We start from the raw sequence: 17,563 nt of genomic DNA, 5'->3' as shown, positions 1-17,563 counted from the left end.
GTGGGTGGGTGGGGAGGGGGGGAAGCTGAGTATGCAGGCACATGGAGCATTTTAATGAGGTTGCTTCTAAGCTCCTACCCCATACGTTTGTAAGCCAGGCAAATGCATAACCTTCCTCTCACATTGACAAAACTGCCTGTTAACCTATCTTAACTCTAGTCGATTCTGTGTATTTCACTGGGCACACAAACATCCCTAAAAAGACATTCCTACATTTTCAAAGTGCACCAAAATGAAGAAGAACATATTTTATGACCACAAAGAGAGTCATAATCAGAAAAAAGACTCTTTTTATGGAGTTGAAAGAGCTAACTGCCTCCATGCATGGATACTAGCTCACTTTCATATCTTAATAATAGCTGATTTGAGAGAGCTTTCCAAAGTGAGTAGTAAACGGGTGTCACAATTTTCAACTGTCATGAAGGTCATAAAAACTTTCTGAACATGAACAGCACCAAATAACGTCCTTTCGACCTTGAGCATTTCTAATAGGACCCCACACTGGCTATTCTCTAAACTGGCTACGACTGGAAAAAAACCACAGACCTCAATAAAACTACAAACTGTAACAGAGGAAAAGTACCAATAAAGAGGCATGAGTAGAAGGTCTGGTGTCAGGCAGTATGATACATTCCATTGAGATTAGTTTTGGGAGTGGGCTGGGGTCCAACAGTCACAAGAGCACTGCAAGCAGATATACTGGCACTTTTCCTTAGAGAGAAAGGCAAATGGTTATCTGTCAGGGAACAAAATCACAGAGAACCCATTGAGGCAATGATCAGCTCTGGCAGTGCACAAGTGAACACAAACTCCCAGTGCACCACCGAAACCTAAAAAAGACTATGGGGATACCTACAAATCAGAAGGAAGGAGGCTGTATGGTCACCACTCTGAAAGCTGCCGCTGCTAAACTGCATCTGATTCTTATATTCCTAGTTCAGAAAGTGATGCTGTAAAACTGGAGCGGGTTCAAAGAAAACTGTAAGTGATTAGAAGAATTAAAACCTAGCCCAGAGTGCAGAGATCAAGTAACTTCTCAAGAAAAAAAAAAAAGAGGATGATGTGATCATAAGCCTAGATCTTAGTGGGAACCATAAATTAAAAAGCGCCAACTGAATGCTTCAATCTAGCACCTGAAGTTATAATAAAACTCCATGACTGAATCTAGACAAATTACTAAAAAGAAAAAAAAAGAAAAAAGGCCTAATTTTTGACAGTAAAAATAATTATACTGCAATAACACCACAAAGGTTGGAGCTGATTGGATTTTCTTAGCAGTTGCTTTGCTGAAAGACTTGCCAAAAGCAGAATTAATTTTGGGAGTTCCTACGGTTTTTATTATACTAGGTCATACTGATTACAGTGATCTTTTCCAATATATAAGCTCTGAATATATGCAGAGCTTTAGTATGCTATAATTCATCCATACTAAATTAAGAGCTCAGGAGAAAAAGCCCTTTTTCAATCACAGTTCACCGAGATGGCTCACAGCCATTTGTTTTTTAGGTTGCTAACTGACAGGCTGCTTTATACCACCATGGACCAGTCTGGTCTAGCTTTCACAGAGGTAAAAAAGCAAACACAAAGGTGAAACACATGCGAAAAACCCAGAGATAGCAGCTGCTTTAGAAGAGCAGCCTGATTTGCATTTTCATTGCTTTGAATTGTATGCGGAATGCTGAAACACAAAAATACAGTTTCTCACAGAAGCATTCTGCAGCCACATTGATACACTGGCAGCTGAGTAGGTTGAGATACTAATTTTTTCTTAGAACCTACTTGCCGCTAGTCATGACTCAGAAAAAGCATGTAAAGAGATTACCTTTATTTCATTTCCCTCCCCATGCGATCTCTGGCTTCCCTTCACACGCAGGCAGGCAGCAGAGTTAGCACTGGCCCCCAAAGCAGTAGGGCGCCAGAGTGATATCCCACCAGAGCTCTGCTAAGGTGCAAGAGCCCAGGCCAACGGGCGCCCTACGACACCCCTCTGCTGCAGTGACCAAGGCTGGGTCATTTACTGCCAACATACTGTGAGTATAATCAGTCAAGAAAAAGCCATCTCTTATGTTCTATGTGACACTGGAATTTAACTGCTAATTTGGAAGTTGATTGAAAAGGCAAACCACCACCAAACTATAAGTGGCCTGTCTACTGCTGTTCACCATTTCCTCTAGTAGCGGGTGGGATTGGCCCATGCGGATCTGTGTGCGTAGTCCACTGGGCACCTACGAGCACTATGGCTTTCCTCCAAGAAGATGTACACCTGGGTCATGTCCTGATGCCTGTGCTTCAGACTAGGCACACACCACCTCTTAATCTTCCCCTTCCCTTTCTTCTTCTCCTTCAGTTTCCACAAAAAAAAAAAAAAAAAAAAAAAAAAAAAAAAAAAAAAAAAAAAAAGAGAGAGAGAAAAAGAAATGCCCCAAATGGGACTGCAGCAAGCCTGAAGGTCAACAACTGGAGCACCAAAGCCCTTGCTTGGAGATCAACAGAGAAGTTTTGGTCATAGAAAGTAAATTCGTGTAGAGGAATTTAAACTGGAAGCCCCTCCACAGAGTGGACCAAACGTATCGCAATCTCTCATGGCAACAACGTCTAAATCATGTGTAGTGGGGCCATTCAGCTCAAGGGAATGGAATGAACCTGCAAAAGCTGCCAAGCTGCCCACAGGGTAGTTATATTGGCACGCACCAACTGCTTCAACGGATTTTTCTGTTCCTGTTGTCTTGAACTATGTGCTAACAGAGACAGACCAACAGGCTGAAAACCAATCCACAGAAACACAAGAAAAGCAACAAATACTATACTTACTTAAAAAGTTCGTTCCTCATTATAGCTCTATTTGTTTGCGGGTCAATTGCGTAGACCATGAGGTCAGACTTGGTGTAATCTTCTTCAGAGTACCCATCCCCAAATCTCCGCGCACCAATGGATTCCACCACAACTGTCGCTCCAGGAATCTGATCTTGGACGTAGCGTTCCAAAATCCTAAACATGAGATGGAGCCAGAAAGCTGCAGTGATTTATCTGTGCTGATCAAGATTGACAAAAGCCCAAACAAGATACTAACAGACAAAACCCCCAGGCTTAGAAGGATGGTAACTTTCAGAGCACCTTTAAAAAATCTCTGCTCCGATATAACCTCTTAAATGTTGAACTCTTGGGAAAAGCTTAGCAGTGCTAGGGAGAGATCATCCGAAATAGTTTCCTTAAGCCTAGCTCTTTGTATTTATGACATCAGTCGAGTGTTAAATGGCTCATGGGAAACACCATCTATATTTTACAAAAAAACCCCTTGTCATCCTTCTATTAAGCTGTATGATTTCAGAACTCTTCAATTCCAGCCTTACACAGGGTGCGTACAATAAATTTTCACCCACAGAAACAACCACTGCAACCATTTTCTGTGGGATATTTCACCCGCTACTCCGAAAGGCATGAGCAAGTTTTAGAGCCACCAGGAAGTTGGAATATTGAGCTGACGAGTTTATCACAGGAAAAAAATAAACTGCAGAAGTTCTACAAGCAGAAGAAAGATAGACTGATGGAATTCAGCAGCAGCTACGCCCGAGATAACAAGGGCATGACAACAGTAAACCTAAACAAATCTGCTCGTTTTCCAAAGAGAAGGATTCACTCCCAGCTGCCCGAGCACAGAACGGCACACTCTGCGGATACGTATATAAATCGCAACGTGTCGACACGCAAGTCAAATGCAATTCTTAGGAATTAAAATTTATCAGGAAAGATGACACTTACTGGTCATTTGATGAATTCTTGTCATGTGACCAGTTTCATTTAACTTCATCACTGAATATTTTTTCAACTTTGTTTTTTATTTATTGACAACTGAATGTCCACAGACACCTTAGTACGCACTTTTGGAAGCCTTTGTTCTAAATTCAAAATCTGATATTTTTGTACAGTTTTCTGTGCAGAACTGCTTATGGGAGAAGTCTTAACATGAGGTGTTTTTCCTCAAATATTCAAAAAGGCAAGGGGAGAACGGCAGTCTGCAGAATCTCACAAGAATGGATGGAGCCAGAAGGAAAATAGCAAGTCAGACACTGCTATCAGAAGAGCTTTAGCCACGGCTGTTGGGCAAGGACAGAACGCATCTCGGAGACAACAGGAGCAGACTTGCTAATGGTGTGATGTTGTTTCCAACCTGGGACTGAGAAGGGTTCCGTTAAAGCCCACAGGGAGTTTCACAAACACAGGCATAAAAGCAAACATCATCCACACTGCATACAAGGGCAAAAAACTATGGAGAAATAAAGAAGTCTGAAGAGTCCACCAGTTCCAGTTCTGGGACTATACATGATTTTCTTGGCTAATTTATGGGATTAGAATATCAAATCAAAAAGCAATAGCTGACTTAGGAGCTAAAAGCAAGGGAACAAGCTGCCTGATATATCAAGGATGCACTAGGATGTGGAGGAAGACAAATCTCGTAAAAAAGGACACAGATGGCTAAGAAGTCACTTGTAGTTTAAAACAAAATCTTTTGCACTTGCTGAGGTTACATTTTGCTGTTGTTTTTCTCCTGACACAAGATTTCTAAAGGGAAGTAATGCTGTCAAAGCAGTATCACCATCTTACAATCTTTCAAAACCACTGATTCACATTTACCCGCCCAGTTTCTCTGCTCTCAGTGTGCGAGTCTACCATTTCCTCAAAATAGAAGCTTTTCTATAAGATTTTGAAGGCTGTCAGACACAGGTCCTAGTCTAGCAGTGAATATATACTCTTAGTGCAGAGCTATTTTCACAGGGAAAAATAAAAAACACAGATTGTCTGATGCACTGCTAGTTGGCTGGTGTCCTCTAAACAAGCACTCCTGTCGTTTGCAGATATAGTAACTGTACTCGTCTCTGCTTCTGGCACACACTTCACCGGCAGCTACGGTGACCACCTGCCACAGACACCTCAGCAACAATAATTCTCCCAGGTAAAACTTGACAGAACAAATCTAGGATATGCAGATTACTACAAAAACCTCTCCAAAGATTATGTGAATGTACATGACTAAAGGAAAACATAACTGTCTTCAGCATGGCTTTTTTTTTTGCACAAGGATTCAGATAGACAAATATGTAAAAGATTTACTTCCCTAATCAGCATACGGCTGGGGGGATGCTTTTGTTTCCTTGCACAGAACTGCTATTTCACCCAAGGCAGAAATGCCCCGTCATGCTAGAAGGTCATAACGCAGCAGTCACTTCTAGCAGAACTGGCAACAACATTCCCTGTTCTCAGGAATTCCTGGCATGGCTTCCACCGGCATTCATTGCCTCTGAGAATAACTTTGTCTAAAACATTGTTAAAGTTGGGGGATAAATAGCATACTACTCTGCGTTGATGAGAAATAAGGACATTGCAGCCATTGGCTTTCACTGACATTGCAAGAAAACCCACAAAGTCTAGTGGAGTGACAGTAATATTTCGTCTGAAACACAAGAATTTCACGTTTAGGTTGAAATATATAAGAACGCACTGAAGAATGCAAAGTAGCAATTAAAGAATGCACTTAAAAACAGGGCAGTTCCCTGTAGAGTTATTTTAAAAGTCATTCAGCTGAACTCATGATTCTGAAAACGCGGTAGTTTTTAAAACTCTACTGAAAGTGGCCACCTGCTTGTAGTACCGCTTACAGGAACCGATTTTTACAACGCACACTTTAAGCAACGACAGCATCTGCAGTTCCAGTGTATTTATCAGCAAAAGTTAGCTTTAAATTAGTCTTGTTAATGCAACGAGGATAATTACCATCCTCCCAGCAGTGGTGTAGTGAGCAGTAGAACCAGCAACTTTACAGGCAATGAGACTTTCCTACTTCTCTAACTCCATTTAGCTCTGCAGACATAATGTAATGAGCAGACATGCCTCCCAGCCATTACCACTGCCTTCCAAATTCCCAGCAGTGACACCAGTGAAATTAAATGGAGGACAAGAGGATTTTCTCTGGCATTGAGGACGTAATGTGGCCATAAATATCCCGAAAGCTCAGAATTTTTTTTTCATCTTTATCTGCGAAAGAGATGGAGTGGCAAAGAAATGCAGGCATGTTGGTTTGTTGAGCTGTCCCTTGGCTGGTGGCATTCTGCTTCCCACGATGTTTCTGAAACCAGCAGACCAAACCCCAACATCTGGGATAAGGCACCATGCTCCCGGCCCACACTCAGCACTAGGTCCACGAGCTACTGCGTGCACCTGAGACACCACGCCACGTGGCAGGGCGGCGGCTGTTGCACTCCATTACAGGAAGAGAAGACCCTGCTGAGCACCAGGCTAAATTAACGGGTGCACCCTGGCGTTGCAGCATCACGCTGCTTTGTTCCCAGAGCTGCACGGATCCAGCACGCCAGATGCACGTTCCAGCGAGGGAGAGAACCCGCTACCGGGAAAGACGCAAACAACTGCTCCGAAGCTTCTTTGGAAACTGATGTGGAAGTTCATACGAGTCAGTCATGCAAAACGTAAGATAGGGAACCAGCCGCACGAGAGCCCAGCAGCAACGGCAGCTCAACTAGACTAACAGTCATTGTGTAAGACTTGGTAAGTCAGCAGCAAGGTTTAATGACCCTCCATTGTCCCTGGTGGAGAAGATGCATGACACGGCCCCAAAGAGCGCCGTAACATTTCAGTAATTTTATACCTCAAGCTGAATAGCTGAGTTGTATGCACATCTTCTGAATCAGCACACAAACAAAAGAAGCAATTCAATTTGCAGCACATTTCAGATCCTCATTAGTACCTGAATTTAATTACTGCAAAATTTTCTTACTAGAAAATTCTATGGGAGAAAGATGTTTCAGTCCCCTAGTACATAGTTCTCTAGTAATTCAACAGCCTTCTCTCTTTCTGGAGCACAGAAAAATACTAAGAAATGAAAAAGGAAAAAAAAGAAGAATCCATTCTTTCTTTCAGGACTCTGAAATAACTAGTACTATAGAGTTAGAGCTCTGAGTGTTGAAGATTAGATACCCTGCAAAACTTTTGTCTCCTTTACTGAAAATTCTAGCTCCCCAAAATAACTCAGAGTAATAACATATTCATATTCTAGGTTTATGAAAAGGTAAGCAAATTTGGCAACCGTGCCCAGGTGAGAGCATTCAGCTCGGCCAGTACACATGAATACAGACTTCTCAAGGATTTCATTTAACGCAAGTACACTCTCAAATTTTGCTCAACTTCAGCCCAGTTTTGGCTGTGTTGAGTTTTTTGCAACTGTTGTATTTTCAACTGTACTTTGACCAACAGATAAGGACCAGTTCCAGCCCCTCCTGTGCAGTCAGGGAATACACTGGGGGTGTGATGCACGTGGGCCCCAGCATTCAGATACTTTATTTCAACACACATATAGCACAGGGAAGGTTATTCTACTTCTGTGGCCTCCGGAGAGGCACCAAGCTGCTTTGGAGCTGCCAACACAACTCAAGAAACCCTCACCTGTCAGCTAAGTCAGCCTGCTTCGTGCTGCAATGTAAAACAAGTCAGAACTAGGCTTTATTTCAAGCCTAAGACTACTCCTTCTTTATAAAATTTTATCAAAATTCTTTATAAAAGATTATTTCTACTTTTCTATCACAGACAAGGCATGTATCTAGCAGGAAGGAGCACGACTGAGCCAATGTACTCTGCATATAATAACATCTAAATTATTTAGAGAACAAGCCAGAGACAATGTCTTATACCTTCTTGCCCAAATCCTATAAAAGCATGTTGGATTGCACACCATAAAGGAAATTTGCTTTCTTACATATTGCTAAAGTTTCCTTTCTTCCTTTCTATGCTCATCATGTATAATCCTGTCCTCCAAAAAACCTACATGCACTTCAACTTTTTATGCAGTCTCATTTTTCCCAGTTGCAGAATCAACATTACACTACCTGAAGAGTAACTCGCAGAGACATCTTGACTTTGACCCAGAAGACGTATCTTCAGATCTCAGCACAAAAGGGGCTTTATTGCAATAGTAAGCAATTTCAGAATAAAGCAGAAGTTTACAGCTTTATCTGAGAAGCCATTCACCGCATTATAGCGCTTCAGAGAAAATATGTTACCAGAACAACATTCGGTATTATTGAGAGGAGTGGGGAGAAGGAGATCGTTGAACCAGCGCTTCCTAGCTGGCACTGGAAGTAGCAAGTGGAAAAGCTGGAGCCGAATAAGCTTTGGTCTCTAGTACGTAACTTAATAACGGTATCCTACTGTTATTAATCATCCTGAGTACTGTGGAGGGAGGCTAACATTGGCTAAGAAGTGGAATGGGCTCTGTTAAACACTGTACAAAGCCAGAACTACAGGACAGGCGTTCTCCAAGCAAAGCCAGCTCTAAGGGGGAAATTAAATATGATGCAGCCAGCTGGTGGCAAATGGCCCTTTAAGCTCATTCTTTATTTATTTGTCAATTTTGCAATTTAATTTAGAACGAAACAATACAGTGCAAAGACGTGACAGCGGAAGAAGGCAGAGGGGAGGTGGGCTGAAGGGCCAGGAGTAAAATAAACTCATATAACAGCGTCGGAGAGCACTGAAGCAAAGAACAAGGCAGGTATAGCAGTACCTGTAACTAAAGAACATTTAGTAATGGGGAGGAGAGTAAGTACTAGCTGTGAAAAGTGCTTAATGACAAGTTTACTGCCACTACCCCCATATGCAAAAAGTCCAGTCACCTGTAATTAGGCTTAATTCAGTAATCACATGGCAAAAATCATAAGGCAAGCGACGAAATTGTACTTCTATGGGAAAACTAATGAGTCAGAGTGACTTAAATATTGTAGCCTCATCCAGCAGGAGACGCATGCTCATTTTCTACCAGTTCACAGACTGAGAAGAAAAAACCAAAACCCACTGGAGCACTAAGGTGGAATATGCTAATGCAGCCAAGAGCGCTTTCAGAGGCATTTCCAAACAAGCACCTCTAAGGTGGCCCATCCAGGGGGTAGCTGTGTCTGGTTTTACTAAGGGTGCCAAGAGTGCTGGAATCCCAGTGATGCCTCCTAACATCTGATTTCATCATGCACAGCCTCGTCTCGACGAATACGCGACATTTCAGAGGCATTCACTCACCCTCCCAATTACTGAACATACCGATGTTCTAACAAAAAAGAAGACAGAAACAAAGAAATAAAATACAACGATATACACAAGTGCCATGTAAAGCACTCATGTCAGCTGTCCCTTTGAAATGCCACCAACCGGCTCCTGCAACTGAGATGAGGAAACACTATTTGCTATACAGTCAATGGCAAAATACAACTGAAGGGAAATAATCCACAGTCTGATCCACTTCCCTAAAGAGAGGACTGTGCATTTCAGCCTCTCTCTATAAAATATATTATCTCACATACTATGATTAGACATTAAATTATATACGATGTACAATGTACATGTGATCTATATTTTTATAAATAATTTATAGCATTATATATTGCTATAGTATGTATTACGACATTTCTTTTAAGCAGACCACAGTTTCTATGCAGCAAAGCAGAGCAGACACTCCTCTGAGAAACGACGGCAGTCAAGTTTGTATATGCAAACTATTAATTTAGCAGGCTGAACATTCGTATTCCAAAACACTCACTCAGTATATCTCTGAGGATCAGCACTTGATTTTATGTTTGGATTTTCTAGAAAAATACTGCCTAGTCACTTCAACATTGCATTGGAGGTTTCAGCGTGGATTTTCTGTAACTATGGAACAGCCCCATTCTTTTATAAGTATAAAGGTTATTAAAGGATTGCAACCTACAACAGGCCAAAATACACATGCAGAAAACTTCCTTGGAATTATCATGTGCTATTTCCAGTAATCTTTGTCTTGAAAAGTAGGGAATAACCTCCATTAAGATACACATGATACACACGAACATCCATAAGAGAGTTGAAATTTCTGCCCAAGAACGTCTGCGCTTGGATTCCACTGCCAGAGGCAAGCCTGGCCAGGAAGCTGCACGCGCCTAAATTCGTCAGCTCAGGACAGCAAAAACTGCTAGAGCGACGCAGAGAGAAGGCAGGCTCAAAAGCCCACGATACACATCTAGTACCAGTATTTGGGGATCTCTACATCCAACACAGGCATCATGAATTGCCTGTTATGAAATCAAAATACACAAAAAGGGAATCACCACCAAGACAACACCGAAAATACCGGAGACTATAGAAACTTCTTGGAAGTCAAGATTTCAGTGTTTAAATGCTTATCCTTACTACATAATTTATTATTAAATAATAGCTCAACTATCTATTACTGTGTCTATGCACAGCAGTATGAGGTGATTCCATCAGACCCTCTTTTCCAACAGAAGATCCCTACTCCACCACTACTTCATGTGAACGGAAAAGAAATTCTGTTCTTTCCAGGCTCGGTTTTCAGTGCAGAGGGGAAAAAAGAACATGGGGCACTCATGATTTTTGGAAGTGAGCAGCTAACCCTCATTCCATTTTTTTAACAACTCCAGAACAGTGCAAGTGCAGCTAAATGTGTTTTCTTTAACCACCTGATCATGTCAGCACACAGAATGCAAAAAACTCCATTAATATTAATGTCGAAAATTATGCCAAATGGTTTTGGCTAGCTCTAGTTCAGGAAGAGAGTTCCCGAGGCAATATTATTTCCATTTTGCAGGGTTTGTAGGCTGTAGGGCAAACCTCAGCCTTTTCCAGAGGAAAGTCTATGGAGTATTTCATCAAAGCACTCATTTTCAGCCACTCTATTATGCCATTTCAGAGAAGGTGATTTGCTGTCTGTAGAGGTGTGTAAAGACATATTTATGTCCCAAGACATTTCTGTTACCCGTGGGATGAGAGAAACACAGATTTCTATCGGTAACGTGGCGTATCTGAGTTTAGCTAGAGGTTTAAGTCGCAGTCATGCGCAAACCAAAGAACTAAATGAGCATGGAGTTGGCTGTTTTACTCTAGTTGAAATGCTGTTCCTTGCCCAAGAAGGAAGCACTCACAAACGCTGCCATATTGAAAGAACACTGCGTTGTCTGTCCTCATGAAGAAATATTCTGTAGAGGAACACACACTGAATTTTCCACTAAGCCTCACTCACTTGTCATCCCCATAAAGGGACCTACCTGAACAGACATAATTCAAATGGGTGAGAGAAATGGCAACTCTGACATCTGGATGTGCAGTCCAGAGGATACGAAAAGCTTGTTGATGAAATTAAAGCAGCTGGAGAAAAAACGAGGTGCTTACTGAATGACTGCAAAGGATCGTGACACTATCAGAAATGTCAGCTGCAGACATGCGCGTAGTATCCCTCAAAGAGCCCAAACTCCTCAGCCAAATAGAAAGCGATGTTTTAAATCTTCCCTTCTATGGTGTGTTGCCTTTATTTGGACCATTAACCAACGTACAGCTCAAGGCTATGCTGAGTAAGCCTCTCCAGCAACGGAGAACTGACATTTATTTCTTAGCACCTTGTCTCCACTCTCTAGTGAAAACGTCAGCAAGTGGGGGAGACTCTCCTGTAACTTGTTAAACAAAGTTGTTCAAATCGCTATTTATTCTAGAGTGAGAAACCACCATAATTTCAAAACTGACCCTTCTGCCCACTTCCCTAACGTTCCCCATCACCAAGTACTGCAAGTGGCGATGAAATGTTTTATTTTCAGAGATTAATAGTTACTATCACTCCAGTACCAAAACGAGGGGAGAAAGAGCTGAATAACCTCTGTAGTGACTAATTTAGTTAATGATATAGTCTTTTTATCTGTTAACAAATTATACAAAGTGCTCTAATTTTATAAACGAGTGCATTATTTGTAATGGCTCAGAAACCTCTTTTGTACTTCAGCCTGAGAAGGTCTCCAAATTATTTGTTTTCACTTTGCCTGTGGTTATATCTTCCATATACAGCACACACGCAACACACAACAATCCTATTAGTTTGGTTTTATGTCCTGCATGAATTATTAAATCCTTTGTAAAAACAAGGAGAGAGCAATCTTTTAAACTCTAGGAGAGAAAGCCAAGAAATTGGAAGGTGGCAATGAAATAAATACATTTCTAAGTGAAACAGACAAATGCACATACGCCAAATTCTTTCTGAGTCTTTTGCTCTGAGCAAGTATTTGCAGTAAAGTACGGGGCAATTTTAAAACAAGCCAGTGCAAACTATTCCGGCAAAGGGCGTCTGTAAAAGCTTATCCTTAGAAGCGAAATTCTTACGTTACACTCGCTGGTCTCATGGTGTTTGTTCGTGAAGGTAAAGTCTTCCCAAGCGAACGTAAAACCTGCCCGTGATTTTTTCAGTTTTGTACTCGTTTGAAAGCTTCGCTCACTGTGAAATAGTTCCGCATCTGTCAAAGACTTCCATGCAAAAGGACCAGGACTGCACGAAACAAGTTTTAAATGGCTGCAACCTGGCAGAAAAGAGGTTTTTTGGAGGACAGAGACTGAGGAACGTGGTTCTGGGCCGTTTTCGAAGACTGTGGCAGGATATGCCAGCCATTCCACCGGGCCGTGGAGGAGAGGAGTGAGGGTATGGTTAAGGCACAATTTATTGCTGAAGCACTGAATTGTGAAGAGACCTGCTGGGAGCTGGAAACAAGCTGCTCCAGCGTTTGCAAAAGGAGATTTTTGCAGGGATGGTGAAAAGGGTAAAACACTATCTGCTCTTGCCATTCTTGCCATGTCACCTGTTGCAGCATTTATGTTCCCAGTGCCAAGACACGTGCCACACAGCTGACACTCTTCATTCCAGTCAGGGTGTTTCACCCTCTTCTCAAACCACCTTGTGTAAGAGCTGTCTGTATTTTGCTGGTGGCTCCTTTGGCTCCACGGCAGTCCAAAACTGGGAGGATCTCAAACACAGCATAAGCCATATTTAGCATGAGATCTATCCTATATCATGTAGAAACCCAGGATACAGACCCACGTCTTCACCTTCGCCACTCAGGAAAAGAGAAGCCCAGGAAGGCTACAACTTAGAGTGTGGAGAAAAAATTGTACAGTGCAGCATCAAGCTGAACGTGATGGCTTAGCAAAGCAGAAGCACCTTTTCTCATTACTGTCACTAAAAGGCGTATTGTTCTTTGACATTCCAGCCAACAGCGACGCCTGACACTTTTGGAAAGCTAGATCTCAGGTGTTAAGCAAACAGAGTCCTTTACTGTTCTGAGCTCTAGGAAATGGACTCCCTGTGAATACAGACTATTGCCTGAACAAGTTAATTACTGGTTTTGATGTTAGAATCTATCAGAGCTAACTTACACCTGGCTCAAAACAGAGAGAGAAAAGGGGAAAATGTCCTACATCTCCAGAAGCAAATCTGTCCATTCTTTTTCCCAGCCTAGTGAAGACGTGAGCCATTTAGAAACAACACACTTTCTTTTCAGTGGGCAATTATATCATCAGCCCTAAGGTACTTCAGTTTCTGTGGAGAAGTAAATGCGTGACAACAGCCAGGATGGAACAGATCTGTTGGACTCTCAGAAATGCCACTCATCACCGATTAAAGTGACAGAAGATTACAAAGATTGTTTTAAAACCATTTCCTATAGTCTTTCCCATATTGTCTAATTACATGCTTAGTGACGCAAAGTATAGAAAATTGTCCTTGTCTTACAAAAAGAAGCTAGAAGTGAAAAGCCGACTCCTGGAAGCTGATGGTGTTCTGGTGTATGAGTGGCATTCAAACTTCTTTGACCGAAGGATTTTAGTTGGTTTCCTGACTTGAGGCTTCCAGTATGATAAAATACTTCACTCTTATTGGGAAGCATTGATGTTTCCAATTACCCATCCCCCCGTCACAACATTTGACACCCACTAGGCCTGGATAATGACATTCTGTTACCATTTTTTTGCAATTAAAATTGTAAGTAATGATGTCAGTGGTATTAATTGTACCAGTATAAATGTGCTAAATTCTGCTTTCCTTTACGGCTAAGTCACCCAAATAAAATCACAGTGAAGCAGTACAGCTCACTGAGATGCACTACCCCAACCTTTTGGAGACACGCTTTATTTTACATCCCGGATTTTGACAGATGCAGTTTCTGTGCTCAGCGTTTGGAGGCTGCACTATGGTCTGTGTTAGCAGCAGCTCTGCTCAAAGTTTCACCCCACAAAGTGAGCAAATGGGCAAGCAAAGAAGTGCTATACCCTGGCCTTCTCCAGAGGAGGGGACAAAATGTGGATTTGGGGGGGGCCCAGTGCCGTCAGTCAGCCAGTTGTGCTTCCCATCAAAACACCTGCTTGCTCATTTTTAAGTCTTCTGGCAAAAAAGGAGATCATAGCATAAAGGGAGTATTCCTTGCTGCCTCACACAAAGCCAGTGAATTGTCCGACACTTGGAGAGTAAATAAATTTATTACCCTATAAGTTGATCTTTGTTTTGTTCCACAAGGGTGGGAGGAACATTAGAGACGATGACTTGCATATCCAACTGATTGACCACAGAGACCTGGAAACAAAAGAGTGAAATTCAATTGGCACTCCCATGCATAACATTGTCCCATACAAAAAGAATGGAGTAATTACTTTCCTGCCTTCACAGCCATGCCCTGACGTGCGGATTTCTCACTTCACTTTACTTCCAAGTTAGAAAGCTGGGTAATTTTGCTTTGCTTGGCAGCCAAACCCAATAAATAGCAGGCAAAGATTTAACTAGAACTGTAACTGCAGGACTGCATTAGAATTATAATTTTTAAGGCGGAAACTATGAAACCTGTTCCTCATAGTTCGGACTTTACTTACACGGATCTCCCACGTGCCATATTCAAAATTACTTGTGATCGTTTTGGTATTTTTGATCGCTTGACAGGATTATCCAACCCTTGAGATACGCAATTTGCATCGAGTAAATGCAAGTACAAGATTAATTCAACTGTATCAATAATACTTTCTTAGAAAAATCTCCGAGGAAACTGTTCATTTACTTTGAAGTTATTAGTGAAAGTTTTTATTTTAATCTCCAATTTTTTTTAGCTTCTCCTTCTATATAGCGTAAAACTGTACCTAACCATGTACATTTTGCAGTAAACTTTTTTCTTTATAAGGCCAAAAATATGCCTCTAATACATTCACACATTGTGTGCTTTGTTTAAAAGAAACAGACTGGCCTCAGAACAAATCTCTTGCATTAGTATTTCCTATTGCAAAAGCAACGCAACTCTTGTTTCTCAACGGCAGGTTGGACGGTCGGGGTGCACAGGGGACTGCACACATGCAACAAACTCAGCAGAGCTGGTAAACTCTGCTTTGCATCTCCTCATCTAGTCTCCTCAAGCTGTTTTCATCCCAAGAAAAAGCTGCCTTCCGGTAAAATGCCTGCACGTTTTTTCCTCCTTTTAAAATATTTTTTTAATTTTGTAATAGCTCTCTCTCCGCTAGCACGGCCAGTGTCCGCTTAGGTTGTGAAAGGAACAGTTACTTCCCATACTGGTGGATAAAATAAAACATTTCTTCAAACTTGGCTCAGGTCCGTATCAGCATGACATTACACTCTAAACCTACATTCCCTACAGAGGATTCCGGAGGTAAATTTGGGAAAGTAGGACAATGTTAAACCCGCTAAATCTAAAAATCATTAGTTCTAAAAGAAAAAAAACAACCCCTGGTTTTCAAAAGAGCATCTCGAGCCCTGTAAGCACTCCAGCAGACAAGCCATAATATACTTTCACATCAAACACTGATTCACCAGCTTTGAAGCTTAATCCAACTTTAAATATTTAAATGTTCTCGAAATGTCATCAGAGGCACTGATCAGCATGTACAGACTTCTGTGTAAGAAAACCAGAATTAGAATGAACGTAAACCAAATTTTAGTCTAAGATAATTGAAAGGAACTCTAAAACAATGAACAGTTTAAAAGAATTAACTACATTAGGCGACTTAGGCAGACACCGCACACCTATGTACTGAGTACTGCATCAATGCAGAGCTTAAAAAACGGCTGTAATAGTACTTTTGATATTCACAATCACGACTACTTCCTCACATACAAAAATGCGCATAAACACATTCGTGACAAGCTACACTGAATAAGGGCATGGAACAAAACTGAAGAAAATGTTAAGGTTTCCACAGTAACATTAACTTGCTTGCTATCCACATTTGTAAAGGTGTTCATTGCTCAATTGTTAAAACTATCATTAAGTTTAGGAACCAAGTCCAGTTTAGCTACCTTTGTAACAAATCTGTGTGGAGAAACTGTTCACTTCCACTCAGGGAGAGATGGAAACATGCTGGAAGCAGAGGGGGGAGGTGTGGGAAAGCAAGGGCTCTTCCCGAGGCATCACCATCACCACCCTCTGCAAGCTGCTCCTCAGAAAGCTTTTGTTACTACTTGGTTACTACTGAGCAAAAAGACAGCCAGGTCCTGTGATGCTAAGCAGCAGGCACTAGCCTCAATCACAGGGCTGGAGGTCAGCGTGCTCAGATGTCTCGTGTCCATAAGTACCTGCAGAATGCACTGCTGAGGACTAGCAAAGTTCCAGGTTAAATTAAGCAAGTAGCACCACAGGCTGGAAGTTTGCAGCAGAGGCAGGGAAAGCATGTAAATGTTGCTAACCACTAGCCCATAAGCAGTATCTCTTTGACCCCGTGCTCCCTTCTCTAGGCACTTTGCAATTTTTAAATCAAGCAAGGCAGAGCCTACAAACAGACTTGATTGTTAGGTGACACCAATGGATTTCTGTGAGCACCTTTGCTGAGAGCTGAATGAGGAAGGGGCCCCCGGATACCCCAACAAACATTTGGTTAAAGATTGCATCATAGCCAATATTCACTATTCATGCTTAGTACCTTTTAAGTGCCTACCTGCAGCAAAGTCATTTTAAAAAGAGAAATTGCATCACGTGGAAACAAACCGTAGATCCAGAGATGCCCGACTGGAGCCATGCTGCCAGTCCCAGCCAGCAGGAACAGACTGCTATCCCTCACATGGACCATCCCCTAGAGCATGAGGATTTGGCAGCTTATGCTGCTCACAGACCTGTGCCAAGACTCTGAGGAAGTGACCTGGCCCCAGTTCTGGAGGATACCTAGTTCAGGTTCTTTACAGTACTGTCCCGCTGGTGTTGCCCTACCTCTTCTCCCTAGACCTCTTCCCAGTGCCAACTTTCTTCTTCCCCCACATATTACTCTTTTGCTCACGAGTAATTAAATTCATTTCCCTTTCCTATGTGCACCCTTGAGCTTGTATTAACACCTTCCAGTCTGAGCTCTTGACACCACGGTGTCAGCAGGACAAATTCTGTTCAAATCATGAAGCTGAGGAACAGCTTAGCCTAGTTAGAAAGGATCTTCACCTATGGATCACGCTCAGTGGAAACCCAAACTTTCATGGTGGGAAGGTGTCAGTCTGTAATTGTACCTACAGCTACTCTAGGCTTTCACTCCTTGCTCAAAACCACTGATTGTACTGCTCATCACTCACTCGGATAACCTAAAGATACCTCTACAAATTAATGAGACATACTTCACTTCCTAATTTTTATGTCGATACCTTCTGGCTATATTTTAATATACTATAACTGCATAAATTGCATGAGAATGCCCTATCATTTTGGGATGTCAAGCATGAGGACATCATACA

General features: G+C 41.8%; 1 protein-coding gene across 1 annotated transcript in view; it reads right to left on the bottom strand.

The window, feature by feature from the left end:
• Positions 1–2,807: 2,807 nt before the first annotated feature.
• Positions 2,808–17,563, bottom strand: part of LOC104500721 (protocadherin-15) — a 111,605-nt gene continuing 96,849 nt past the window's right edge. Inside the window, exons 13-14 of the mRNA XM_010144416.1 lie at positions 14,340–14,428; positions 2,808–2,988 (exon numbers count right to left, since the gene is read on the bottom strand). Coding sequence (XP_010142718.1) covers positions 2,808–2,988; positions 14,340–14,428 — 270 coding nt within the window. The remainder of the gene's footprint in view (positions 2,989–14,339; positions 14,429–17,563) is intronic.

The sequence above is a fragment of the Buceros rhinoceros genome, unplaced genomic scaffold (assembly GCF_000710305.1).
Source record: "Buceros rhinoceros silvestris isolate BGI_N320 unplaced genomic scaffold, ASM71030v1 scaffold2711, whole genome shotgun sequence".
Taxonomy (NCBI): Eukaryota; Metazoa; Chordata; class Aves; order Bucerotiformes; family Bucerotidae; genus Buceros; species Buceros rhinoceros.
Note: the sequence above shows the minus strand (reverse complement) of the source record. Positions and strands in the feature narration are given on the sequence as shown.